The 26,358-nt window shown below is 43.2% G+C and overlaps 2 protein-coding genes across 4 annotated transcripts in view; both read left to right on the top strand.

The window, feature by feature from the left end:
• Knl1 (kinetochore scaffold 1) overlaps nt 1–18,171 on the top strand; it is a 38,756-nt gene extending 20,585 nt beyond the window's left edge. For both annotated transcript variants that reach the window (XM_048332438.1, XM_048332437.1), the window contains exons 13-25: nt 2,174–2,289; nt 3,951–4,041; nt 4,490–4,606; nt 5,665–5,752; nt 7,223–7,300; nt 7,657–7,696; nt 8,946–9,047; nt 11,918–12,018; nt 14,198–14,266; nt 15,411–15,520; nt 15,706–15,824; nt 16,438–16,560; nt 17,630–18,171. In XM_048332438.1, the coding sequence (XP_048188395.1) occupies nt 2,174–2,289; nt 3,951–4,041; nt 4,490–4,606; nt 5,665–5,752; nt 7,223–7,300; nt 7,657–7,696; nt 8,946–9,047; nt 11,918–12,018; nt 14,198–14,266; nt 15,411–15,520; nt 15,706–15,824; nt 16,438–16,560; nt 17,630–17,771 (1,296 nt within the window). In that variant the 3' untranslated portion in view covers nt 17,772–18,171. The remainder of the gene's footprint in view (nt 1–2,173; nt 2,290–3,950; nt 4,042–4,489; nt 4,607–5,664; nt 5,753–7,222; nt 7,301–7,656; nt 7,697–8,945; nt 9,048–11,917; nt 12,019–14,197; nt 14,267–15,410; nt 15,521–15,705; nt 15,825–16,437; nt 16,561–17,629) is intronic.
• A 3,208-nt stretch (nt 18,172–21,379) lies between these two features.
• The window catches only part of Rad51 (RAD51 recombinase), a 28,023-nt gene continuing 23,044 nt past the window's right edge, over nt 21,380–26,358 (top strand). The window contains exon 1 of one of the 2 annotated variants that reach the window (XM_048332535.1): nt 21,380–21,455. Coding sequence is in view for 1 of the 2 variants with exons in the window: in XM_048332534.1 (XP_048188491.1) it covers nt 22,023–22,038 (16 nt within the window). In the remaining variant the exon portion in view is untranslated. Of the gene's footprint in view, nt 21,456–22,012; nt 22,039–26,358 lie in introns of those variants that run through there. The other variant, XM_048332534.1, reaches the window with a different exon arrangement.

Below are 26,358 nucleotides of genomic sequence, written 5' to 3'. Positions count from 1 at the left end.
ATACAGAAAACGGCCAGAAGCGGCGCTGTGGCTCAAGTGGCAGAGTGCTAGCCTTGAGCTGGAAGAAACCAGGGACAGTGCTCAGGCCCTGAGTCCAAGGCCCAGGACTGGCAAAAAAAAAAAAAAAAAAAAAAAAAAATTCCTGGGGCTGGGAATATGGCCTAGTGGCGAGAGTGCTCGCCTCGTATACATGAGGCCCTGGGTTCGATTCCTCAGCACCACATATACAGAAAGCGGCCAGAAGTGGTGCTGTGGCTCAAGTGGTAGAGTGCTAGCCTTGAGCAAGAAGAAGCCAGGGACAGTGCTCAGGCCCTGAGTCCAAGCCCCAGGACTGGCAAAAAAAAATAAAAAAAATTCTTTCCTGCATTACAAAAATCCAGGTGTAAGCTGGGAGCACTAGTGGCTCACACCTGTAATCCTAGCTACTCAGGAGGCTGAGATCTGAGGACTGTGTTTCAAAACCAGCCTGGACAGGAAAATCTGTGAGACTCTTAGCTCCAATTAACCACCAGAAAACTGGAAGTGGTGCTGTAGCTCAACGTGGTAGAGCACTAGCCTTGAGCAAAAGAGCTAGGGAAAGTACCTAGGCCCTGAGTTCAAGCCCCACTAAAAAAGTATAGCAGAAGTATCCTATTGTTTTCTTCTTTCTTTCCTTCCCTTCCTCCCTCCCTCCCTCCCTTCTTTCCTGCTTTCCTTCTTTGTGCCAGTCCTGGGGCTTGAACTCAGGGCCTCACATGCTCACTTGAGTCACAGTTCCACTTTTGTTTCTTTTGCTGGTTAATTGGAGATAAAAAAACTCCAACTTTTCTGCCCAGGTAAGCTTTGAACCAAGCTCCATAGAGCTCAGCCTCCTGAATAGAAGAATTATAAGAATAAGCTACCAAAGCCAGCTTTAAACCATTTTCTACTTCTATGTAAGTAAGTAGCTTTGGTTCCCCTAAAATCTGTAAAGGAATGGACTTTGAAATCAGCCATAAATTAAAGTTCTGGCTTGTACCTAACTGTGAATTTAATAATTTTTATTTGGATAACTTTTTGGGGGGAGGCAGTACTGAGGATTGAATTTAAGACTTCATATTTACTAGGCAAGCACTCTACCACTTGATCCACACTCCTTGTCCACTTTTGCTGTGTTTCAGATATAGTTTTGAATTTTGCTACAATGACCTCAAACTTCAATCTCCTTACCTTTTCTCCTGAGTAACTGGGATTACAGGCATATATCATCATTCTTGGCTTGTTTATTGAGATAGGCTAACTTTCTTCTTTTGTGTGTGTGCTGGCCTGTAGCTTGAACTCAGGGCCTGAGCGCTGTCCCTGAGCTTTGTGCTCAAGGCTAGTGCTCTAACACTTGAGCCACAGCTCTTCAGGATGTTCTTTTTCCTTTTTCTTGGTTGTGGGGCTTGAACTCAGGGTCTGGGCACTGTCCCTGAGCTCTTTTGCTCAAGACTAGCGCTCTGCCACTTGGATCCACAGTATCACTTCTGGTTTTCGGGGGGTTAATTGGAGTTAGTATCACGGACTTTCTTGCCCTGGCAGGCTTCAAACCATAATCCTCAGCTCTCAGCCTCCTGAGTAGCTAGGATTATAGGTGTTAGCCACCAGTACCCTGTGAGATGGGCTAACTTTCACTTGATCTGGCCTCAAACATTTATTCTTTTATTTCAGCCTCCAAAGTAATGGGGTTACAAGTATGTCACCATGCCCAGCATATCTAGCCCTGGATAAGAGTTTTCTTGTTTGTTTGTTTGCAGTGTGATAATAGAACTTAGGTCCTCAGGCACCTTACTAATGACTAAACCCTCAGCATTCTTTGTATAACTAAAAAAAAAGCAGACATGCTGAAACTTAAATTCATTCTTCTCTTTTCCTTTTGTCAGTCATGGGGTTTGAACTTAGGGACTGGGCACTGTGCCTGAGCTTTTACACTTAAGACTACTAGTGCTCTATCACTTTGAACCACAGCACCACTAATGGTTTTCAGGTAGTTGATTGGAAGTAAGAGTGTCAGGAATTTTCCTGCCAGGACTGGCTTCAGTCACATGTCTCAGGTCTCAGTTCTGAGTAGATAGGACTACAGGCATGAACCATAAGTGCCCTGGCCTTGAATTCATTCTTGTTCATGGATTTAACCCTCAAGATACCAGTTCTGAGGAACTTGTTGTTTTTGCAGTTTACTACCAATATATCACCTACTCCAGAAGACCTCATGTTAAGACAATATGTGTATGGACCCAAGATAGAGATTTATAGAGAAGACTGTGAGCTTCTTCGTCAAAAGATTGAAGCGTAAGAAAGTTTTCATTTCTTTTCTGCATGCTTTTTCTGTTTTGTTTTCTGGGAACTTTGATAGGCAAATTGTCTTTGTGGTAACATTTTAATTATAATAAACTGACATGAGAAAAAGTTGATGGTATTAATTGGAGGAAAACATGTGAGAGAAGGGTTTTTGCTTTGTAGTCAGACATACTAAAACTCAATCCTGGATACAGCTCTAATTGTGTAGTCTTGTGTATGTCAGTTAGCCTTTATTTCCACATCTGTAAAGAGTGATATCACTCACCCAGCAGGTTGGAATGAATACTAGGAATAGTACATACAGTATATTTTTGTAGGAAGTGGTTCTGTGACTCAAGATGGTAAAGTGTTAGCCTTGACCAAAAGAGCTCAGGGACAGCGCTGTGCCCAGGCCCTGAATTTAAGCCCACAACTAACAAAAAAAAAGAAAGGAAATTTTTTTTGTGACTCAATCCTGTAATCCTAGCAACTTGAAAGGTAGAGATTGGGTAATTGATCATAAATCAAGGCTAGCTCAGGCAAAACAAAAAGTTGGAGAGATCCCATCTCAATCACTCTTCAGGCTGGCTGGCATGTACTCTCATCCTACACTGTGGGGAACCACACTAGCTATATATAGTGGCACATACCTGTAATCCCAACAACACGAAGGAACACACAGAGTTAGATTACAGTCCATACCTGCCCAGGCCGCTAAAGTGAGAACCTATCTTGAAAATAACCAATAGAAACAAGAAGAAGAATGATTCAGGGGGTAGAGCACCTGCTTAACAATCCTGGGGCCCTGAGGTCAAACCCCACTATCACCAAGAATGAAAAGGTGTCACAAGCCCAGCACAGTGGTTTACTTATAGTCTCAGCTACTCTGGAGGCAAAAAACAAGAATGAGATTCAGGGCTCACCCAGGGAAAAAGCTCGTTAGACCTCCATCTCAATCAATACGTGAGGTGGCTCATGCTTGAAATCCCAGCTACTAGAGAAGGTAGGAGGATCATGTTCCAAAGCTAGCCCTGAACAAATGTAAGATTCTAAGCTAGGGGCATGCTGCAAGTGGCACAGTGCCTGTCTAGTAAGCTCAAAGTCTTGTCTGCAAACCCTAGTACTGGGGCTGGGAATATGGCCTAGAGGCAAGAGTGCTTGGCTCATATACATGAAGCCCTGGGTTCGATTCCCCAGTACCACATATACAGAAAACGGCCAGAAGTGGCACTGTGGCTCAAGAGGTAGAGTGCTGTCCTTGAGCAAAAAGAAGCCAGGGACAGTGCTCAGGCCCTGAGTCCAAGCCCAGGACTGGCAAATAAAAAAAACCACAAACAAAAACCCTAGTACTGCAAGCAATCAAAAAACAAAACAAGGGGCTGGGGATATAGCTTCGTGGCAAGAGCACTTGCCTTGTATACATGAAGCCCTGGGTTGGATTCCCCAGCACCACATATACAGAAAATGGCCAGAAGTGGCGCCGTGGCTCAAGTGGCAGAGTGCTAGCCTTGAGCAAAAAGAAGCCAGGGACAGTGCTCAGGCCCTGAGTCCAAGGCCCAGGACTGGCAAAAAAAAAAAAAAAAAAAAAATCCAGAAAGAACTAAAATCTGTAGATCTGAATCAGTTCATTCAAGCTGACTTCCAGACCATGTACTAACTTCTCTGTATTTTAGATTAAAGATTTCTGCATTGAACCAAGATAAACTGTTGACTGACGTAAATAGGAACCTGTGGGAAAAAATGAGACACTACTCTGATGAAGAGGTATTTTAGTCTCATTTTCTGAGTAAAAATCAATACAGACATTTAGACATAAAGAACATTTACTTGGGATAAGTAACTATGACTTGGTAATTATATTTGAACTTCATTGTTTGCTTTTTACTTAGATTTAAATGAAAACATTCTAATTAATATTTTTATGTATTCTAATAGATTGAGTTTTTGTTTTGTTTGTTTTACTAATAGCATATCCTTTCCTAATGTATAATCTGAATAAGTAAATTAAAGGCAGCAGTCAAAACTGAAATATTTGGTTCTGTTCTTAAACAAGGATATGGAATTAAATGTGTAAATGACAGATGTCAGACTTAGGATCGCAGTCAGGAACAGGGAAAAGCATTGCATGTTGAACTTGTCTTCTCAAGCTGCTTAGTTGCCCCACGAGTTTGTTTTACTGCAGTCTATACACTCTTTTCCCTCTCTCTTATAGCTGAAAGCCTTTGGAACTTATCTTAACAAAATTAAATCTCGTTCAACCAAGATGACCAAAGTCTTCACTCACCAAGGAAAGGTGGCTCTGTACAACAAGCTGGTGCAGTCAGCTCAGGTAATATGATGCAATTACTACATAGAAACAGCTATTAAAATTATTTTATAATGGTTGTAAACTGGGAAGAATGTTCCTTAACACACTAGAGAATGAGACTTGGGCAAAAACAATTGTTTATAAGAGACGTATTTGAGTTAGTCAAACTGACAAACTGTGGCATCTGAAGTATGCTGGAATATTCACCTCATTTCAGATATTGTTATACATTATACATTTATTGAAATAAAGTATATTGGATTCTGTTCTCCTGTTGTGACAGATTGAACTTTTATCTTCCTCAGACCCATACCCAGTGGTGAATGTGTATAATATATTTAGAGTAGCACTTCCAAAATGATAACTTTTTAAACATTTGCATAGGGTGGATGTCGCTTAGTATGGAGTGCTTTACCTAGCGTTCTTGAGGCCTAGGTTCAATCCCCTGCCCCACCAAAGATAAATAAATAACTAAAAATCTGTTATATATACATTATATACATACATTTAAAGAAGACTGAAAATAAAAATGTTCTAGTGCTTTCCATATCTGACCATTGACAACATTCTTAAGAATTTCTTTGGTACATTAAATATTAATGTCCTATAAATCGTGAAACCTAGAAATATTATGGCATATAGTAAAAGAAAATACAAAACTAGCTCTTATTTACCTGTGTTTTTTCTTTCTTTTTTTGGCCAGTCCAGGCCTTGAACTCAGGGCCTGAGCGCTGTCCCTGAGCTTCTTGTGCTCAAGGCTAGCACTCTACCACTTGCGCCACAGCGCCTCTTTTGTCTTTTTCTGTGACTAATTAGAGATAAGAGTCTCATAGACTTTCCTACCCAGGCTGGCTTTGAACTGTGATCCTCACATCTCAGCCTCCTGAGCAGCTAGATTACAGGTGTGACCCACCAGTGTCCGGCTGCTTTTTCAATTTTTTTCTGCTCCAGATTTGAATTTTGATCTTATTTTAAAATTTGTTCATGATTGTGACCTAGCAGTCTTATCAGCAATTTAGAACACTTATAAAGTCTTATTTGAGAGTTCGACTTTACAATATGTCATGTTTTGTGTTTAGAATGAGAGAGAGAAACTCGAGATAAAGATGAATGAGATGGACACCATACTTAAGAAGATCAGTCACTGTCTCACTGAAGTGGAAGTAGGTAAGTATTTTAATACTTTCCTACAGGAGATAAGTATGTAGTTCAGTGGTAGAGCACCCATGAAAAGTAAATAAATAAGTGCTTTTCCAAAATAACATTTAATTTTATCTCTGGGCTGGGAGCGTGGGTTAACTGGTAGAACTAGCAAGCATGAGGTTCTGAGTTCAAACTACCATAATAGGAAAAATATAATAATATTTAGTTTTATCTAAATATCTCCCTGCAGTAGAGATTGTTGGTCTTACTATGCTGCATTCGCACCTTGAGACCTGAAATTAGAGCAGCTTCAGACCTTAAATTAGAGCAAATTAAAATTCTTTCATTATGATAATCTATAACACAATAGAGATGCCCAAGATAATGAGTCTCTTGGGAAAGCTAGTCATAACATCCTATATCATAATCTTGTGTTTTTCAATAAATGACTTGCTCTCTCTCTCTCTCTCTCTCCATATGAAAATTGTCTTACCTTTCAGTTGGCCACTCATAATCACCACTTGTTTTGCTTTCTGAACCTGCCTTCTCAGGGATCACAGATGTGATTCTTCCCAGCCCCTACCCACCTTGACCTATTTGAGCACTTCCTGAAACTAACCTTCTTTATACTTGCACACCCTCACCTTGTTTTTTCCTCCTTACTGTTCCTTTTTGCTCCTCTTCGGCCTCTTAACAGCTGGTGTAGCATTTAGATCATATCATCTGTTATTTATTTATTTATTTATTTAGTCAGTCCTGGGTCTTGAACTCGGACTAAGCACTATCCCTGGCTTCTTTTTGCTCAAGGTTAGCACTCTACCACTTGAGCCACAGCTCCACTCCTGGCTTTTTTTGTTTATGTGGTGCTGAGGAATCAAACCCAGGGCTTCATACATGCAAGGCAAGCAAGCACTCTACCTCTAAACCACATTCCCAGGCCCTCGGGTATGGTAGCCCATACCTTTAATCCATCACGCTAGGAAATGTAAGAAGGAGGAGCTGCAAAGGTTCAGATCAGCCTGGGCTACATAGTGAGATCTTGTTTCAACAACAAGAATAATAATATTCTTGGAATTTATGTTTGAATAAAACAAAGCTCAATGAAAAAACAAAAAGAATAAAAATATCAAGTAGGTCTGGGAATGTGACCTGGTGGTAGAGTGCTTGCCTAGCATGCATGAAGCCCTGAGTTTGATTCCTCACTACCACCTACACAGAAAAATTCTAGAAGTCATGCTGTGGCTCAAGTGGCAGAGTGCTAGCCTTGAGCAAAAGAAGCTCAGGGACAGTGCTCAAGCCCTGAGTTCAAGGCCCAGTACTGGCAAAAAAAAAAAAAATCAAGTAATTTCAGTTTAGTGCTTTATTGATGAAGAGGATCATGGGTGTTTGTGAAATAGTCCTAATATTTCACTTGGAGACCATCTATTATTTTCATCTCTGATGTTTAATAACTAAATTTTACTTAATTATTTTAATGCATGCTGTCTATTCTAGAAACTAAGAATTTGGAGAATGAAGAGAAAGATAATTCTGTGGATGAATGGAATTCTCAAATGAGAGCTGCAGAGAATGGTAACTGAGTCAGAGATAATTGGTGGGGGAAATCTGGTTAGCATTTGTTGATTATTTTCAGATGAGATTAAGTCAGAATTTTCAATAAAACAGATGATATATGTGGCATCTTAAGAGTATCCAGGGGCTGGGACTGTGGCTTAGTGGTAGAGTGCTTGCCTAGCATGCATGAAGTCCTCGGTTCAATTCCTCAGTACCACAAATACACAGAAAAAGCTGGAAGTGGTGCTAGGGCCTTGAGCACAGAGAGGGTCAGGGTGTACACAGCCCAGGTACTGAGTTCAAGCCCTAGGACTGGCAAAAAAAAAAAAAAAAGAAAGGAGTATCCATTCTATGCATTGTTTTTCTTTCCATAGAACTCAAACAGCTGAAAACAGAAGAGAAAGAACTTGAGAGGTCAGTCTGTCCTGGGTTTGTGTTAGAATATGTAATGCTGCTGGGGAAAGATCTCAAGTAACAGAGCACCTGAATGCAAGTGGAGGGAGAGAGAGAGGAGAGCGATGCAGAACCTTAGCTAAGTTAATGACTTTCTTGCCTCTAGAGACTTTCGAGGCTGGGGGACATGAGTGTTCACTGAGGGTGACTCAGGGTTCTGCTACTCTTTGCATTGTCCCTAGAGGACATTGCGGTCAACAGTCTTTTTGAAATACTTACTGCTTCAGTGCATTAGTCCAAGGCAGTATTTCTCACACTTACATATTACCCAGAGCTTTTTAAAGAATGAGGATGAAAGTGCGGCTCTAGTGGTAGAGCACCAGCTAAGGTCCTAAGTTCAAACTCTAGCACTTCCCAAGGAAAGAAAAAAAAGCACTAAGTTATTTTCATATTGTAACTCAATATGTATAAATATGAGATGAAGCACCTATTTCTTAGCCTTATGAATCATATTCAACTGTACAACTAAAAGAAATTATAAACTATGGCAAAACCAGTAAAATCCCAGTTGATGATATTAATATAGCAGGTGGTAATGTTCATGTGAAATTAATTTGTCAACAGAATGGTTAGGCACAAAGCATAAGTTCTGTTTAATGCTAACAAAACTTTAAATGTAGGAGGAACTTATGACATGTCTCACCTTTGAAGTGGATGTTCATATGACCATGACCTTCATTATGCTTGTATTTTTATTAGAAAAAGTGAAAAGAATAAATTGCAACAATAATAATTAGTATTTTTTTTTGTCAATCATGGGGCTTGAAGTCATGACCTGGGCGCTATCTGTGAGCTCTTTTGCTCCAGGCTGGTGCTCTACCATTTTGAGCTACAGCTCCACATCCAGTTTTCTGGTGGTTAATTGGAGACCAGAGTGTCACGGATTTTTTTCATGCCCGTGCTGGCTTCCAACCACCACCCTCAGATCTCAGCCCCGAGTCGCTAGAATTACCGGCGTGAGCCACCAGTGCCCAGTTTAATAAGCATTTTAATATAAGACATGGAACCCCAAAAGGAATTTTCATGGACCCTAATTTGGGAGACAGTGATTTATACCTTTCTGAAGTAGACCCACTTTTACATTAAAGTTTCTAAAACCTCCACACTATTATCTCACTCTGGGAATCATCTAGCATGTAACTTCTTATGATAAACCATTTTCTTTAACAAATACCTTATCTTTTTTGTGAATACTTGCTTTTATTTGCAGAGCACTATTAGAAGTGGAGGTGCAGAAAAAGCAGACCCTTGCTCAAATAGACTTTATGCAAAAGCAAATAAATAGAACTGAAGAACAACTGAATCAGTTGAGGTAAGAAAAAGCAAGTCATTGGTTGTGTTTTGTATTGTGCCTTAGTGGTTGTGCGAGTCTACTATAGCAGTTGATTGTTTTTAAAGTATTGTGATAGCTTTCCTCGGAGGTGCTTTGGGGTTTGGTTTTATTTTGAAACAGCCACTGAGTTGCCTGTATTGACCTTGAGTTCTTGGGCTTGGGCAGACCCCACTCAGCCTCTCAAGAAGATGGGACCACAAGCATGTACCCTCCCACCCAGTGACTGCAATGGCTTTTTTTAAAAAAAATCTTTTTTTCCCTTTATTGTCAAAGTGAAGAACAGAGGGGTTACCGTTTCATATATAAGGCAGTGAGTACATTTTTCGTCCAACTTGTTACCTCCTCCCTCATTTTTCCCCACCTTACTCCTCTCCCTTCCCTTCTCCCCCCATGAGTTGTTGAGTTGGTTTTCACCAAATGGTTTTATAAGTATTGCTTTTAGAATCGTTTGTCTTTTTATCCTTTGTCTCTCAGTACAATGCAGCCTTATGGAGTCATTGCTATAGAATATTTATATTCTAATAAATTACTTTATTAAACTCTTTAGTTATAAAGAGAGAGAGAGAACGCCGGTGCAGCTACTGCTGGTGGCTCACTCCTGTAATCTTAGCTACTCAAGGAGACTGAAATCCAGATGATTGTAGTTCAAGCCAGACCAGGTAGAAGACTCCATCTCTGACCAGCAAAAAGCTGGACTGGAAGTGTGGCTCATGTGATATAGCACTAGCTGAGTAACATGAGACCCTGAGTGCCAACCCTGGTACCACCACCACCAACAAAGTCAGTGGCCTCTTCTCTGAGAAAACACTGAATGGCAGACAACACTGGTGCAGCGGGAAGCTCTGGGGGCCCAGGCTTGGGAGGCCATAATGGCTTCCCAGAAGGCTTTGGTAGCAGCCTGTGGGACTGAGGTCACTGCCCTGGAGCTCACGGAGGCAAGGCCAGGGACAAGGAATGGATCCCTGTCAGCCAACTGGGCCACCTCGTGAGAGACATGAAGATGAAGTCTTTTCTCCCTGCCCATCAGGAAGTCTGAGATTATAGACCTCTTCCGGGGATGTCCCTCAAGGATGAGGTGTTGAAGATCATGCCCGTGCAAAAGCAAACCCGAGCTGGCCAGCACACCAGGTTCAAGGCATTTGTAGCCCTTGGCGACTACAGTGGCCATGTCAGTCTGTGCATTCAGTGCTCCGAGGAGGTTGCCACTGCCATCCGAGGGGCCATCATCCTGGCCAAGCTCTCCATCGTCCCTGTGCGGAGAGGCTACGGGGGGAACACGATTGGCAAGCCCCACACTGTCCCGTGCAAGGTGACAGGCCGCTGGGGATCTGGGCTGCTGCGCCTCATCCCCGCCCCCAGACACACTGGGATCGTTTCAGCTCCCGTCCCCAAGAAGCTGTTGATGATGGCTGGTATTGATGACTGCTACACCTCAGCCAGGGGCTGTACTGCTACCTTGGCAACTTCGCCAAGGCCACTTTTGATGCCATCTCCAAGACCCACAGTCACCTGACCCCTGACCTCGGGAAAGAGACCGTGTTCACCAAATCTCCTCATCAGGAATTTACAGGCCATCTTTATGAAAATCCACACCAGAGTCCCTGTGCAGCCCCAGCTGGGGCTACAACACAGGATTTTCATATAAGAATAAGAAAGTGAATCAACCTGTTTTTTTAAAAAAAGTCAGTGTACTGAAAACTAAGGTGAAAATATACATACATGTGGAAGAACTATGGAAAGGTGTTAAAATCCAGAATACTTTTAAGCTAGATGTGGTGGTGTAGGCCTAGTATTCCTGCATTCATGAAGCTCAGGTAGGAGAATTATGAATTTGAGGCCAGCGTAAGGTATTATAGCAACACCCTAGCTAAAAACAACAAAAATCAACGGTTTTTATTGCATGCACTTTTATTTCTGTCATATCAGTCGAGTTTGAGTTCGTTCCTTTTGTTTGGTTGGTCGTGGGGCTTGAACTCAGGGCCTGGACACTGTCCCTGGGCTTTGTTGCTCAAGACTAGCACTCTGCCACTTTGAGCCACAGCGCCACTTGTTTTCTAGTGGTTCATTGGAGATAAGAGTCTCATGGACTTTCCTGCCCGGGCTGGCTTTGAACCATGATTGTCAAATCTCTGCCTTCTGAGTAGCTAGGATTACAGGCACCCAGCCTAGTTCTTTTTTATTTTATTTTATTTTTTTGGTCAGTCCTGGGGCTTGGACTCAGGGCCTGAGCACTGTCCCTGGCTTTTTTTTTTTTTTTTTTTGGCCAGTCCTGGGCCTTGGACTCAGGGCCTGAGCACTGTCCCTGGCTTCTTCCCGCTCAAGGCTAGCACTCTGCCACTTGAGCCACAGCGCCGCTTCTGGCCGTTTTCTGTATATGTGGTGCTGGGGAATCGAACCTAGGGCCTCGTGTATCCGAGGCAGGCACTCTTGCCACTAGGCTATATCCCCAGCCCCCTGGCTTCTTTTTGCTCAAGGCTAGCACTCTGCCACTTGAGCCACAGCGCCACTTCTGGCCATTTTCAGTATATGTGGTGCTGGGGAATCGAACCCAGGGCCTCATGTACATGAGGCAGGCACTCTTGCCACTAGGCCATATCCCCAGCCCCCAGCCTAGTTCTTAATTGTTTTAAAGGCGTAAGATTCTATGTACATAATATTTGAACTGAAATGCCATCTCTTGATTCAGTGGGTAAAAGCCAGTAACTGCCAATGGTTTTGTTTGAGTGCTTTCAGAAATGTCTTTTTTCCTCTCTGAGCCAAAGGCAGAGCTCATCCAGGCATATATACAAATGCTTGGCTTGGTCTCCAGCACTGGAAGGGAAAAAGGGCTTTTTCCTCCTTCTCTCTAGCTTATCTGAGTGGGAGATTACCGAGTGGAGCGACGCTCAAGCTGTATTCACCTTTGTTTATGACACCATCAAACTCACCTTCACCTTTGGAGAGGCACTCGGTAAGTAGCAAAAGCAAAATAAACCTCTGCAGAGAAGTTATTTTTTTTAACTCCCTATAAATACAAATCTTTGACTACATACAGTACTAATAAATGAGTGAAAGCATAATGAAAATACTATTAAAAAAAGTAGAAGCTTTAGGATTTTAGTGGCAATAGGTGATGTGGCATGCGTGGGGTTTGGTGGTCTGGGCCTTGTGTGGACTAAGCTCACGTTCCTCCACCGAGCTGTCCCCGCACGGAAAAGAATCTTACACCCGAGGATGGTGGCAAATACGTGGAGTCCCAGCACTCAGGAGGCTGAGGCTGGAGGATCAGCAGTTCAAGGCACTCATGTCGTTGCCTCTGAGTACTGGGATTACAGGTGTGTGCTACCATACCTGGTAGCAAAAGGGAAAGGAAAGAAATAGACTTCTAATAGACTGAAAATGGGCCACCCCTCAGGTGAGAATAGCTTCATCAGGACTGTATGCTGATGTTTCTTTCTTCCTTTCTTCCTTTTTTTTTGTTGGTCATGGGACTTGATCTCTGGTCCTGGATGTTGTCTGAGCTCTTCAAATTAAGGCTAGTGCTCTCTACCACTTGAGCCACAGCACCACTTTCAGTTTTCTGGTGGTTAATTGGAGATAAGAGTCTCACAGCCTTTTCTACTTGGGCTGGCTTTGAATTGCAATCCTCATATCTCAGCTTCTTTCATAGCTAGGATTATAGGATAAGTAAGCCACTGGCTCCCAGCTACTGATGTTTCTTCAACTGGTAGCTTTCCTCCATCTTCACTAATAAAATCCTAACTCAGGGCTGGGAATATGGCCTAGTGGCAAGAGTGCTTGCCTCCTATACGTGAAGCCCTGGGTTCGATTCCCCAGCATCACACATATAGAAAACGGCCAGATGTGGCACCAGGGACAGTGCTCAGGCCCTGAGTCCAGAGCCCAGGAATGGCAAAAAAATAAAATAAAATAATAATAATAAAATAAAATAAAAAATCCTAACTCATCTCCGTTAATCACTTGTTTAGGAAAGCTTTAATTGTTCCTTTGTGTAGACCCTCTCTGCACATGCCACAGGCTCTCCTGTCACGTGTTGTCACCGTTCTCTGCAGTTCTCCCTAATATCACTTACCAGAATGTGTAGTTCTGTGGCTGGGAATATGGCCTAGTGGCAAGAGCGCTTGTCTCCTATACATGAAGCCCTGGGTTCGATTCCCCAGCACCACTTATATAGAAAATGGCCAGAAGTGGCGCTGTGGCTCAAGTGGCAGAGTGCTAGCCTTGAGCGGGAAGAAGCCAGGAACAGTGCTCAGGCCCTGAGTCCAAGGCCCAGGACTGGCAAAAAAAAAAAAAAGAATGCGTAGTTCTGTGGGTTTATTCTGGTGGGTATCTGCATGTACTTCTAAACTGTAAGGCTTCTTGAGAATGTGGTTTGGTCATGTCTATTTTCTCCTTGTAGTATCTCTGGTATCTAACAGAAAATGCTTAAAGCATTTAACAAAGACAAAAGAATCTAAATTTGGAGGACAGGAGAGAACAGTAGGATCTGGAGTGAGGATTTTATTTCTAATTTTTTTTTTTTTTGCCAGTTTTAGGGCTTGAACCCAAGGATTGGTCTGGCTTTGAACCATGATCCTCAGATCTCAGTCTCCTGAGTAGCTAGGATTACAGGCATATGGCACTGGTGTCCAACTTCCTTATGTAATTTTTTTTTTTTTTTTGCCAGTCCTAGGTCTTTGACTCAGTACCTGAGCACTGTCCCTGACTTCTTTTTGTTCAAAGCTAGCACTCTGCTACTTGAGCCACAGCGCCACTTCTGGCTTTTTCTGTGTATGTGGTACTGAGGAATCGAACCCAGGGCTTCATGCATGGTAGAAGAGTATTCTACCACTAAGCCACATTCCCAGCCCCCCTTATACGCTTTCTTAAAAAGATTACTTGTGCATAGAAGTTAGGATCAAAAAGAAAGGGACCTTAGCAAATATGGCTGTATTTAAATTACTTTGTTGTCCTTCAGATGCTTATGGAACAAATGTAGCTGAGCAATCTTGGGAGCCTTTACCATAAACAGAATAATATGGTCAAGGATAAACATTCAACTGCTTAGGAGAAAACCCTGCCACCTGGGAAAGGAGTCTAAAAGACTGAGAAATAGTAACCACAAGTAACTGTTCTTGTCTGCTTCTTAGCTGGGATTCCTTTCCTGGACAAGGCTAACAGGAAGATTGCTGAGGTCGATTTTCAGTCTCTGTTAGATGGTAAGTGGAAATAGTTAAGCCTCTAAATATTTGTTTGTAATTATTTATGAGGATACATTACTTTTGGGGAATTCTTTTCACATACTAAATTAAATATAAACAAAAACATAATGGTAAAAAATGTGATTTAGACATAAGACTGCCTCAGTGCCCAGACCCTCAGCTCAAGCCCCAGGAACAGCAAAAAGAAATGAAAAACAAAATCCTGCCTGGGTTATATCCTAACTAAATACTGGGCAGATTTTGAAAGACATTACTTAAAAAATTATTACCAGATCCTGAGCCATGCTTAATAATATGCTTTCATGTTTGAAAATTACTATTATAAGTGCTTGGTCTCTATCAGGAACATGTACTATTTGGATCAATGCTGTGAGGTAGGTCTTCTTTTCTATTTTATGAGTTACATAAATACAAGTGTTGGGCTGGGCATATGGCCTAGTGATAGAGTGCTCGCCTCGTATACATGAAGCCCTGGGTTCAATTCCTCAGCACCACATATGTAGAAAAGGCCAGAAGTGGCGCTATGGCTTAAGTGGCAGAGTGCTAGCCTTGAGCAAAAAGAAGCCAGGGACAGTGCTCAGGCCCTGAGTTCAAGCCCCAGGACTGGCAAAAAAAAAATTAAGTGTTTTGTTTTGAATCAGTTTCATAGTAATGAAAGCCAGGATTTCATTTCTTTTCTTTCTTTTTTTTTTTTTTTTTGTCCTGGGGCTTTGATTCAGGGCCTGGGCACTGTCCCTGGCTTCTTTTGCTCAAGGATAGCACTCTACCTCTTGAGCCACAGCGCCACATCTGGCTTTTTCTTTTTATGTGGTGCTGAGGAATCGAACTCAGGGCTTCATGCCTGCTAGGCAAGCACTCTACCACTATGCCACATTCCCAACCGAAAGCCAGGATTTTGAGCTCAGACTTACATTACTTTTGAACCCTCAATTTTAACCAAATGCAGTTCTGCCTGTTTAGGCTTCAGGTTTCCTAGGAGCACTTTATATTTACCATATTCTAATTATTTTTGGAAACAAAACTTAAGGAGAACTTATGCACCTAGTAGTTTGAGGTATTTCTAGCTTATGTAGCATAGTATTCTTACCTTATATATGATATATAAATAATAATATCCTGCTTTTGATTTTCCTTTCTCCAGAGGAAAAAGCTCCCCCTTCCTCCCTTTTAGTCCATAAACTTATCTTTCAATACATCGAGGAACAAGAACCCTGGAAGAAGAAATGCACAACCCAGCATCAGGTACCCCAGGTAAAATCTGATAAGGCATATTTAAAGGAAACTGGGTGGTATCTTCCCCTATAAGCAAAACAGAAATTCCACATATAAAATAATGTCCTGAAATATTAAATATATCCACTTATTTAAACTTTTGATGTTATAACAGGGCCATTAAACATTGAATTTTATCATTGTTTTGAACTATTCTTCCCTAGATGCTTCACGAACTCTCACTGGTTGTGAAACATTGTCGACTCCTTGGAGAGGAGATTGAATTTTTAAAGAGATGGGGACCAAATTACAACCTAATGCACATAGACATGAAGCATTCTGAGTAAGTGCATTCGTTTCCTGGGCAGCTTAAGCAGAAGAAATTTGTTGTCTCACAGTTCTGGAAGCAAGAAATCTGAGATCAGGGTTTAAGTGAGGCTGATTTCTAAGGAGCAGGAGGAGAATCCCCTCTATTCTGGTAGTACACTGGCAAGACCCGGTATCCCTTGTCTTGTAAATGCATATGATGTCTTCCTTCATGTTCACAGGGTATTCTTTCCTCATGGACTCCAGTCATAACAGATGAAGCCCTACCCTACTCCCATCAGAAATTCATCTTTGTTTTCTATCTTTTTTATGGGAGGGAAGTACTGAGGATTGAACTTAGGGCCTTGTACTTGAACCTCATCTTAATTAAATTTTCAGTGACCTGGTTTCCAAATAGAAGTCACATTCTGAGATATTGGGGGTTAGCACTTCAACATATGACTTTGGAGGAGATATAGTTCAACTTGTAACAGTAAACAATTATTGAAGAAGTTGGACAATCAACAAAAACTCAACCATTAGAATACCTTGTTCCATATCTGTCCCATTTGAGGAGGAAAAGAGATAATGTGTGCCTAAGTTCACAATGCCTAAGTGTGCCCCTGTTTCCATCTGCTTTCATTTTGCAGATTGAAGCTTTTGTTCTCCAGCTCTGCAGCTTTTGCAAAGTTTGAGTTAACTTTGTCCGTTTCAGCCTATTATCCATCGGTCCCATTACCTTTCACCATTCAAAATCACCTTGGAAACATCGGGTAAGTAACGCCTAGGGTAAGACGCCTATCCTAGCTGCTTACTCTCCTTTGTTATTTCCGCTGGAAGATTCCTCAGCAGTCAGCAAGTGGGGAATGAGATCTCAGGTGCTGCCATTTGCAGAGTTGGTGCTGTTCCGGGGTCAGGGAACCCTTTTTCCACCCAGAACCATTTGGATATTTGTAACCCTCACAGACCATGCAAAAGTATCAATATGGCAGATAGGCTGCTGGTAAGAATATGTCTGTCCCATCATGTACCAAATGGTTTCTCAGTCTGTGAATTGTTGGTTTCTCACCCCTGAAAATTCAGTTGCTGTCTCCAATGGATACTGGCAGACATTTTTACACTTGCTTCACTTTTTGAATCTTCCTGAAACAAAAAAGGAGGAAAATATTCCATATAAGCTTAGCTGAGAACATAACTTTTTATGTTCTTACAAACAGAATATGCATTTTGAAAGTTGTACATTCATTATACTTATCTCAGACCTATAAACATCTCATTCTTACTTGGCTGTTGTCATTGTTGTGACATTTAGATACATTGCTTACAGACTGGAAGATGTTTGAAAGTGCCTACTTTAAATCCATCAGTAACCACTAAAAGAATCTTTGTGCGTGTATGGGGGGCGGTTTGCAATGCTTGAACTCTGGGCCTGGGCGCTGTCCCTGAGTTCTTTAGCTCAAGGCTAGTGCTTTACCACTGGAGCCAGAGCACCACTTCCGATTTTCTGGTAGTTAATTGGAGATAAGATTCTCATGGGCTGGCTTTGAACTGTGGTCCTCAGATGTCAGCCTCCTGAGTAGCTAAGATTATAGGCATGAGCCAATGACACCTGGTTACTAAAAGAATCTTATGGCTAAAAGAATAACTGGTAGCTAAAAGGTAGCTCTCAGTTACATACAGAATTGTGTGAATGCCCATTTCAACCAGACAGTCTGCTTATTTCTAGAAATGCCATTTGTGTTTCCTAGGAAACTAAGACATGGTGTCCAAGAACATGTGTAGTACTGGATGGGAGAATAGCATAAGTCTCCAGAAAATTAAATAACTTCTTATTCTTTGCAGACATGATGAAATTGCTACCATTATGTCTAAAGTGCCATTAGAAGACAACTTCCTAAAGAATGTAGTCAAGCAAATTCACCAAGATCTACTTCAGGACTGTCATTCTTCTACTAGTCCCACAGGCCATTGCTGTAACAATTGAGAAAAAAAATGCCCTTAGCCAGATATGGTGGCACACGTCTGTAATCCTAGCACTCAAGCGTCTAAGACAGAAGGATCATGAATTTTAGGTCTGCTTGTGCTACACAGTGAGTTTGAGGCCAACTTGTGTTCCATAGCGAGACCTCATCTCTAAATCCAAGCAAACAAAACACAAAAAAAGTAATATGTCATGGACTGCATTACTGTTTCACAATTGCTTTTATGTCATAGAAAACCAGTAAAATTCTTCCTGATGATGTTATAGTTAATTTGTGTGGTTTTTATATCTGTAATTAGGAAAGATAAAAAGCTTCAAATAGCTTGCTATCAACTTGCTTATTTTCTTACCTAAGGTTACATAGTATGACACATAGAGAAAATTTCCCTTAGCTAAAGAAGTATTCCCTGGGCTGGGGATATGGCCTAGTGGCAAGAGTGCCTGCCTCGTCTACATGAAGCCCTGGGTTCGATTCCCCAGCACCACATATATAGAAAACGGCCAGAAGGGGTGCTGTGGCTCAAGTGGCAGAGTGCTAGCCTTGAGCGGGAAGAAGCCAGGGACAGTGCTCAGGCCCTGAGTCCAAGGCCCAGGACTGGCCAAAAAAAAAAAAAAGAAGTATTCCCTTTATCAGAGGTACTACCATTGACAAAGAGATGAGCCCGTTTCACAAACTTAGAGATAAGAGTTTTAGGTAGCCTGGTTGCCTAGCAGATATTTCTGGAGTTGAAACATGTCTGGCATTTGCCTCCAATGATAGCCTGAAGAGGGAGGCCACCTGAGCTCATGAGTTCAAGACCAGGATGGACAATATAAGTTTGTGCACCAAAAATAATAATATATCTGTCTACAAACTACTAATCTTTTCTCTACATTTGAGAAATGTTAAGATAAACAATAATTCTCAGCTATTGGAATGGTGGCCTTTCCTCGAGGTTGCTTTTTGATCTGTAGTGTTTGTTAATGTTTTAGTAAGTACAGAAAAGGCCCAATACATATGTGTAAATATGTTAATGTTTTTGTGTCTGTGATGTAATGAGATAATAGGCCTTCTGAATGGACAGTTTGCATTTTTCTAAAGGATGCTATACAGCAAGATTCTCAATCTTTTCTTAAATAATGACATCCCAAACATTGTCACACTCAAAACACTGGTTTCTGACAATAAAAAACTGACCATACTGACTGGTTGGTTCCTGAAGCCACACCTCCTCTCTCACAAAACCAAGTATATCTGTGATCAGTATTTTTTCCAGTCCTGGGCCTTGAACTCAGGGCCTGAGCACTGTCCTTGGCTTCTTTTTGCTCAAGGCTAGCACTCTGCCACTTGAGCCACAGTGCCACTTTGGCCATTTTCTGTATATGTGGTGCCACTAGGCCATATTCCCAGCCCCCTTTTGTCAAATCTTAATCATGATAATCCTCTTTTCTTTTATATTTAATTCTAAACTGAAATATAGTTGCATTTTAGGCTAATCTGTGTTAAATTTTTGCTTTTTAGGATCAGGTTAAAGTCCTGTTAGTCCCATGGATATTGTCCTCCCTCCTTACTTCTCAGCTATGTATCAAAAAGATCAGATCATCTTTTAGTTTCAAAAGTCAATACAAAATTCACCATAAAAAAATCACAACCTAGGGGCTGGGAATATGGCCTCGTGGTAGAGTGCTTGCCTCATACACATGAAGCCCTGGGTTTGATTCTTCAGCTCCACATATATAGAAAAGGCTGGAAATGGTGCTGTGGCTCCAGTGGTAGAGTGCTAGCCTTGAGCAAAAAGAAGCCAGGGACAGTGCTCAGGCCCTAAGTTCAAGCCCCAGGACTGGCAAAAAAAAACAAAAAATCACAACCTAGATGATGTTCCTTAAAAACTTAAACTCCATAAACATTTTTAAAAAGTTGTCAGTATGGTCTGTTTTCCATGAAACTTAAGTTAACTTTCTTATTGGATTATTTTTAGGTCCAAAAATTAAAGGTCTTGTTTTAATAAGTATAACAAACTTCTCAAAGAATGATTTGGCTTATAATGTGACTATCTCTGCTCCCTTGAGTTTGAAGTATATAATTGTAATGTTTATATAGGTGTTTGTGTTTTCCTTTGTTCAAAGTGTTTGATATTTTCATAAATTTTTGTATATTTTTTGTGGATTGGAAAGATTTTTTGCATTAGTAAAGTTTATTACTTAAAATCTTTTATAAGTAATATTTATTTATTAAGAGTATTTTAAAGCTGGGTGTTGGTGGCTCACGCCTGTAATCTTAGCTACTCAGGAGACAGATCTGAGAATCAAGGTCCAAAGCCAGCTCTGTCAGAAAGGTCTGAAACTCTTACTCCAATTAATCAGAAAGCTGAACTGGAGGCATTGCGCAAGAGGGAGAACTGTAGCCATGGGAGAGCAAGAGTCCAAGGCCCTGAGTTCAAGCCCATACCTCAAAAAAAAAAAGTAAATAGAGAAAGAAGGAAACGTGTGTGTGTGTGTGTATTACCATTTTTCATATAGGTCTTTGAATTTATACCATAGAAACTTCCTTCTAAAGCTGGGTGTAATGGCTCATGCTTGTAATCCCAGCTACTCAAGAGGTGATAATAAGGAGGATCACTTTTTGAGACCACCCCGAGTGAGAAGGTAGCAAGACCTCCATCTCAAGCTGAGCATGGTAGGGTACTTGCCTAACAGTAGCAAAGGTCTGGATCTTATCCTTAGCACTGAGGGAAAATACAAACATCTAGCTCTAGGCATCAGGGACCAATAATCTGGAGGATTTTTTTTTCTCTTTTGTTCATCAACTTTATTGAGATACAACATATATGTTGTAAAATTCACCAATGAAAATACTCAATTGAATGGTTTCTAGTATAGTCACAGATGTGTAGAACTATTACCACAATTAATTTTAGGGTTTTTTTTGGCCAGTCCTGGGCCTTGGACTCAGGGCCTGAGCACTGTCCCTGGCTTCTTTTTGCTCAAGGCTAGCACTCTACCACCTGAGCCACAGCGCCACTTCTGGCCATTTTCTGTATATGTGGTGCTGGGGAATCGAACCCAGGGCCTCATGTATACGAGGCCAGCACTCTTGCCACTAGGCCATATTCCCAGCCCAATTTTAGATTTTTATCACTTAAAAATCATCTTTCTTGGGGCTTTCTATTAAAGTTGTGGGAGTTCAAGGCCCAAGGCAAAGAAAGTAGTAGCCACGTGCTTGCGATCAAGCCATTAAGTGTTTGCCCCAGGCTCGCCGTTTGCTGTTCCTCATTTTCTCTGACGGCCCAGCTTCAGAATCTCGGGCCGACCTTGGGCGGGAACCAGAAACCAACCCAATTCCGCGCTCAGCTGCTCCCGCCCCGAGGACCGGAAGCGCTGGCGGCGGGGCGGGGGTGGTGGTCGGACGCTTGTAGCGGTGCATTCTGGGAAATGTAGTCCCGGGCCAGCCCGCCGCTCTTCCGGGACTGGCGGTCGTCGGCCTGTTCTCCCCGCGAGGGCCGCAACTCGTGAGGCGGAAGCGAGGAGGCGCGTCCGAAGAGGCGTGGTGACGTCACCGCGCGGCGGCGCGAGAGGGGGGCGGAGCGCCGCGGGTTTGGCGGCATTTCCGAACGTCGCGCGTCGAGGCGGGCGGGGCGCGGGCTTCTGAGCGCCGCCGGAGGCGTCGTTGGGAGCTGGGACGCGACGCGCGGCGCGCTGCCGGTCCAGGTGAGTGGCGCGGGGGGGGGGGGGGGGCCGGCCGAGGCCTCCACCCCGCTCCGTGGGACCCCCGGCCCTAGCGGAGCACCCCGGAGGCGGCGGGGCCGCGAGGGGCCTGCCCGCCTCAGAGTTGGCTGTGGGCGCTCGGAAGGCGGCGCCTCCCCGCCCCCCCGTCCCCCGGTAGACCTCCGCGGGAGGCCCGAGCGGCCTTCGGGGCGCCCCGCCCCCGTCCCCCAGTAGACCTCCGCGGGAGGCCCGAGCGGCCTTCCCGGCGCCCCCCGGGCCGGGCGCGCAGGAAGCCGCGCCCCGGCGGTTTGGGCCGTGGAATGTGAAGCGGTTCTCGTGTATCGCCCGGTGCAAACCCTGGAGGAGGGGGCTTGGTTCTGAAGGGAGTCCGCTGTGGCGACCGCAGCCCGTGGGCCCCGCTGCCCCGAGCTCCGTCGTGAGTCTCAGAAGCGCACCGGTGACGAGTGTAACAGCTCTCCAATTGTCGGGAAAAGGGACCAGAAGCCCCCGGGGGCCAATACTCTTCCCCCTTCCCAGCGGTAACGTTACTATCGAACTCTAACAGCAGTGATGAACTTTGCCCAAGGTGGGATTTTGTGTGTTTTACTGGGATTTATCTTTTGACGGCCTCACTACGGAGTCCTAACTGGCCTCGAACTGGAAATTCTACCAGGTGCTGCTTGTTTTGGTGTTTGTTTTGTTTGGCCAGTCCTGGGGCTTGGACTCAGGGCCTGAGCACTGCCCCTGGCTTCTTTTTGCTCAAGGCTAGCACTCTGCCACTTGAGCCACAGCGCCTCTTCCGGCTTTTTCTGTTTATGTGGTGCTGAGGAATCGAACCCAGGGCCTCATGTATACAAGGCAAGCAGTCTTGCCACTAGGCCATATCCCCAGCCCCGGGTTTTATATTCTGTATTCCAGCAGAGTAGTTTGTTCCACATACTTGCCAGTACTTTTTGTTTTGCTTTTTTTGGCCAGTCCTGGGCCTTGGACTCAGGGCCTGAGCACTGTCCCTGGCTTCTTCCCGCTCAAGGCTAGCACTCTGCCACTTGAGCCACAGCGCCGCTTCTGGCCGTTTTCTGTATATGTGGTGCTGGGGAATCGAACCTAGGGCCTCGTGTATCCGAGGCAGGCACTCTTGCCACTAGGCTATATCCCCAGCCCTGTTTTGCTTTTTTAATTTTAACTATTCTAGAGGATTTATGGGAATATCTCAACTTAAATTTTCAGAGTTATTGGTAAGGTCGTGCATTTGTTGGCCATGTGATATTTTCTGTTGTGAAGTACCCGTTAGAAACTCTTGCCTATTTTTTTGGTTGTACTTCTTTTACTGATTGAAGTTGCTTATATTTATGCTCTGGTTATCGGCCCTCAGTGGTGTATGTGATTTGACTTTTCATGCTTGTAATATTGGCTTTTTTTAAAAAAAAAAATTGGTGCTGGGGTTTGAACTCAAGGCTTTGTGCTTGCCCAGCTGGGTGTTCCATAGCTGAGCCACAACTGCAGCCTTTTAATAGTGTTGTCTTTTTGTTGTTGGAACTTTTGAATTTAAAGGTGTTGAGCAACTGGCTTAGCATATTCAAGGGCCTGTATTCCATCTTCAGCAACAAAAATAGGCAAGTAGCCATTGGCCCAGGAGGCTGAGATCTGAGGATGGCAGTACAAAGCCATCTTGGACAGGAAAGTCCATGAGACAGATCACCAACTAATTACCAAAAAATCCAGAAGTGGACCTGCAGCAGAAGCGGTGGAGCACTAGCTTTGAGCAGTCAGGGTCAGTACCCACCCAGGTCCTGAGTTCAAGCCCCACGATAGGCACAACAATAAAGTCCAATATTGTCCTGCTTTTTAGCATTTCCTTTTCTGGTTGTTGCTTTTCATACCCAGTTCAAGAATCTTTGCCTAAAGGTGCTGAAAATACTCTCCTAAACCCTGGAAACTTCCTCTTAAAAAAAAGTCTGGGGGGGGAGGGGGTTGGAAGAGGGGAGGTGGGAGAAAAACAAGGGAGGAGGTAACAAGTTTGGCAAGAAATGTACTCACTACCTTACATATGTAACTGTAACCTCTCTGTACATCAGCTTGACAATAAAATTAAATAATAAGTTTTCCATCCAGGTGCTGGTTGGTTCATGCCTGTAATTGTAGCTACCCAGAAGGCTAAGAGCTGAGGATTGCAGTTCAAAGCCCACCCTGGGCAGGAAAGGCTATGTATGAGATTCTATATCTCCAGTTAACCACCTGAAAGCCAGAAATGGAGCTTTGACTCAAAGTGGTAGAATGCTAGCCTTGAGCAAAAAAGCTCAGAGAGGGCAGGGTACACTGGTCCTGAGTTCAAGCCCCATGACTGTCCCTCCCCATCCCCCCAAAAAAAAGAAAGTCTTCCTTTGGATACATATTTTCTTCTGTAGTGTGTTAGGGTCAAAAAAGGCCTAGCAAATAGAAGATTCAACACCACCACATGTTCTTGAGGAGAAAAACTTGTGGAAGGGAGCCTCCAGCCAAAGCTGGAGACTCATTCTTTGCCTGCAATCAGGTATTTATAGTGCATACAGCATATGGGATATTCATTAAGATTGACAGCATTGTTAGTACCATTAAGCTTTCCTCATTACAATTAGGAGCACTGGGACTTAAGTTTGGTTGGTGTAATATTATTTTAGAGGGCATTTGCTTAGCAAATCCCAGAAGGCTTGGGACAGAAACAAACCAAACATTTAAGGTAAGTAGCAACAATTAACATATTACAGCTTTACATACTTAGTTACAAGGGGTTCATTTCAAAGAGTTTGACATAATACCCAGATATGAATTGTGATTTAGATACTGCTCAGTAGTCCAAGTCAAGCTTTACAAGCTCAGTACCACACAAGCAATTACTTCCATACATAGAGAGCTGAGTACTAGTGCATTAATCTTGACCTTAGAAAAACGTTAGGTAAGTTTTTTTTTTTTGCATTGGTTTTGGAGCTTGAGCTGTGAGTCTGTATGCTGTCTCTGAGCTTTTTTTTGCTCAAGGCTAGTCTCTACCACTTGAGCCACACCTTCACTTCTGGCTTTTTCTACCATTAGTTGAAGATGAGTCTCACACACTTGCCTGGCCCAGCTGGCTTCAAGCTGCAATATTCAGATCTCCGTCTCCTGAGTAGCTAGGATTACGGGCATTAGACACTGGCACCCAACTGTAAGCTTTTTTGTTTGTTTGGCCAGTCCTGGAGCTTGAACTCAGGACCCGAGCACTGTCTCTGGCTTCTTTTGGTCTACCACTTGAGCCACAGCGCCACTTCAAGCTTTTTCTGAGATTAACTGGAGATAAGAGTCTCACAGACCTTGGCTTCAAACTGAGATCTTCAGATCTTAGTCTCCTGAGTAGCTAGGATTACAGGTGTGAGCCACCGTCACCTGGCTCCACATTTTCTTAGTCCACTCATCTGTTGTGGGGCATCTGGGCTGTTTCCATAACTTGGGTATTGTGAATAGTGCAGCAGTGAACTTGCATGTGCAAGTGTCTTTCCTGTATACTGACTTGTAGCACTCTGGGTAGATGCTCAGGAATGGTATTGCTGAATTAAAGGGACGTTCTATATGTTTAATGTTTGAGGAATCTCCAGACCCCCTTCCAAAGTAGTTATTGCTAGTTTGCATTCCTTTTCCCCTTCATATCTCTGCTAGCATTTGCTGTCCCTATTCTCAATGTTGGCCTATCTTTTGGCCTGTGTTTCCTTTATGGCCAGAGATAATAAGCATTTCCTTCGTGGTTTATTGGCCATTCTTCTTCTGGGAAGTTTATTTTCTTTGCCCATTTATTAATTGGGCTATTGATTTGGGGGAGATGTAGTTTCTTGAGCTAATATAATGTGGATGTTAGGCTCTTGTCAGATGTACATAGCTGGTAAAGATTTTTTTCCCACTCTGTAGGATGTCTCTTTTTTGTGCTGTTTCTGGGGCTTGACCTTAGGGCCCTGAGTTGGTTGTCCCTGAGTTTTTTTTTTTCTCAAGGCTAGTAGTCTACCACATGGTTCACAGCACTACTTCTGGCTCTTTGGTGGTTAATTGGAGGTAAGAATCTCGAGGACTTTTCTATCTGTGCTGGTTTTGATACCATAGTACTCAGATCCCAGCCTGCTGAGTGGCTAGGATTACAGGCATGAACCACTGTTGCCCAGCTCAAGATGCTGGGGGTGGGGGGTGTTGGCCAATCCTGGAGCTTGGACTCAGGGCCTGAACACTGTCCCTGGCTTCTTTTTGCTCAAGGCTAGCACTCTGCCACTTGAGCCACAGCATCACTTCTGGCCATTTTCTATATATGTAGTGCTGGGGATTGAACCCAGGGCTTCGTGTATAGGAGGCAAGCACTCTTGCCACTAGGCCATATCCCCAGCCCAAGATGTCTTTTTTAGTTTAGTCACCATGTCCTTTGCTGTCTGCAAATTGGGATAACTTGAATTTTTTTTCTTATTGTCAAAGTGTGATACAGAGGGGTTACAGATTCATATGAAAGGCAGTGAGTACATTTCTTTTTTTTTTTTTTTGGCCAGTCCTGGGCCTTGGACTCAGGGCCTGAGCACTGTCCCTGGCTTTCTTCCCGCTCAAGGCTAGCACTCTGCCACTTGAGCCACAGCGCCGCTTCTGGCCATTTTCTGTATATGTGGTGCTGGGGAATCAAACCTAGGGCCTCGTGTATCCGAGGCAGGCACTGTTGCCACTAGGCTATATCTCCAGCCCAGTGAGTACATTTCTTGTTCTACTTGTTACCTCCTCCCTCATTCCCCCCCCCCTGATTTTTTTTTTTTTTTTGTCCCAGTGTTGGGGCTTGAACTCGGGCCTGGGTATGTTGCTCAAGGCTAGCATTCTGCCACTTGCGTCACAGCTTCATGTTTTGCATTTGGGTGGTTAATTGGAGGGAAGAGTC

The sequence above is a fragment of the Perognathus longimembris genome, chromosome 23 (genome assembly GCF_023159225.1).
Source record: "Perognathus longimembris pacificus isolate PPM17 chromosome 23, ASM2315922v1, whole genome shotgun sequence".
NCBI classification, from domain to species: Eukaryota; Metazoa; Chordata; class Mammalia; order Rodentia; family Heteromyidae; genus Perognathus; species Perognathus longimembris.
The sequence above is the reverse complement of the archived record's forward strand: the minus strand, read 5'-3'. Positions and strand labels throughout refer to the sequence as shown.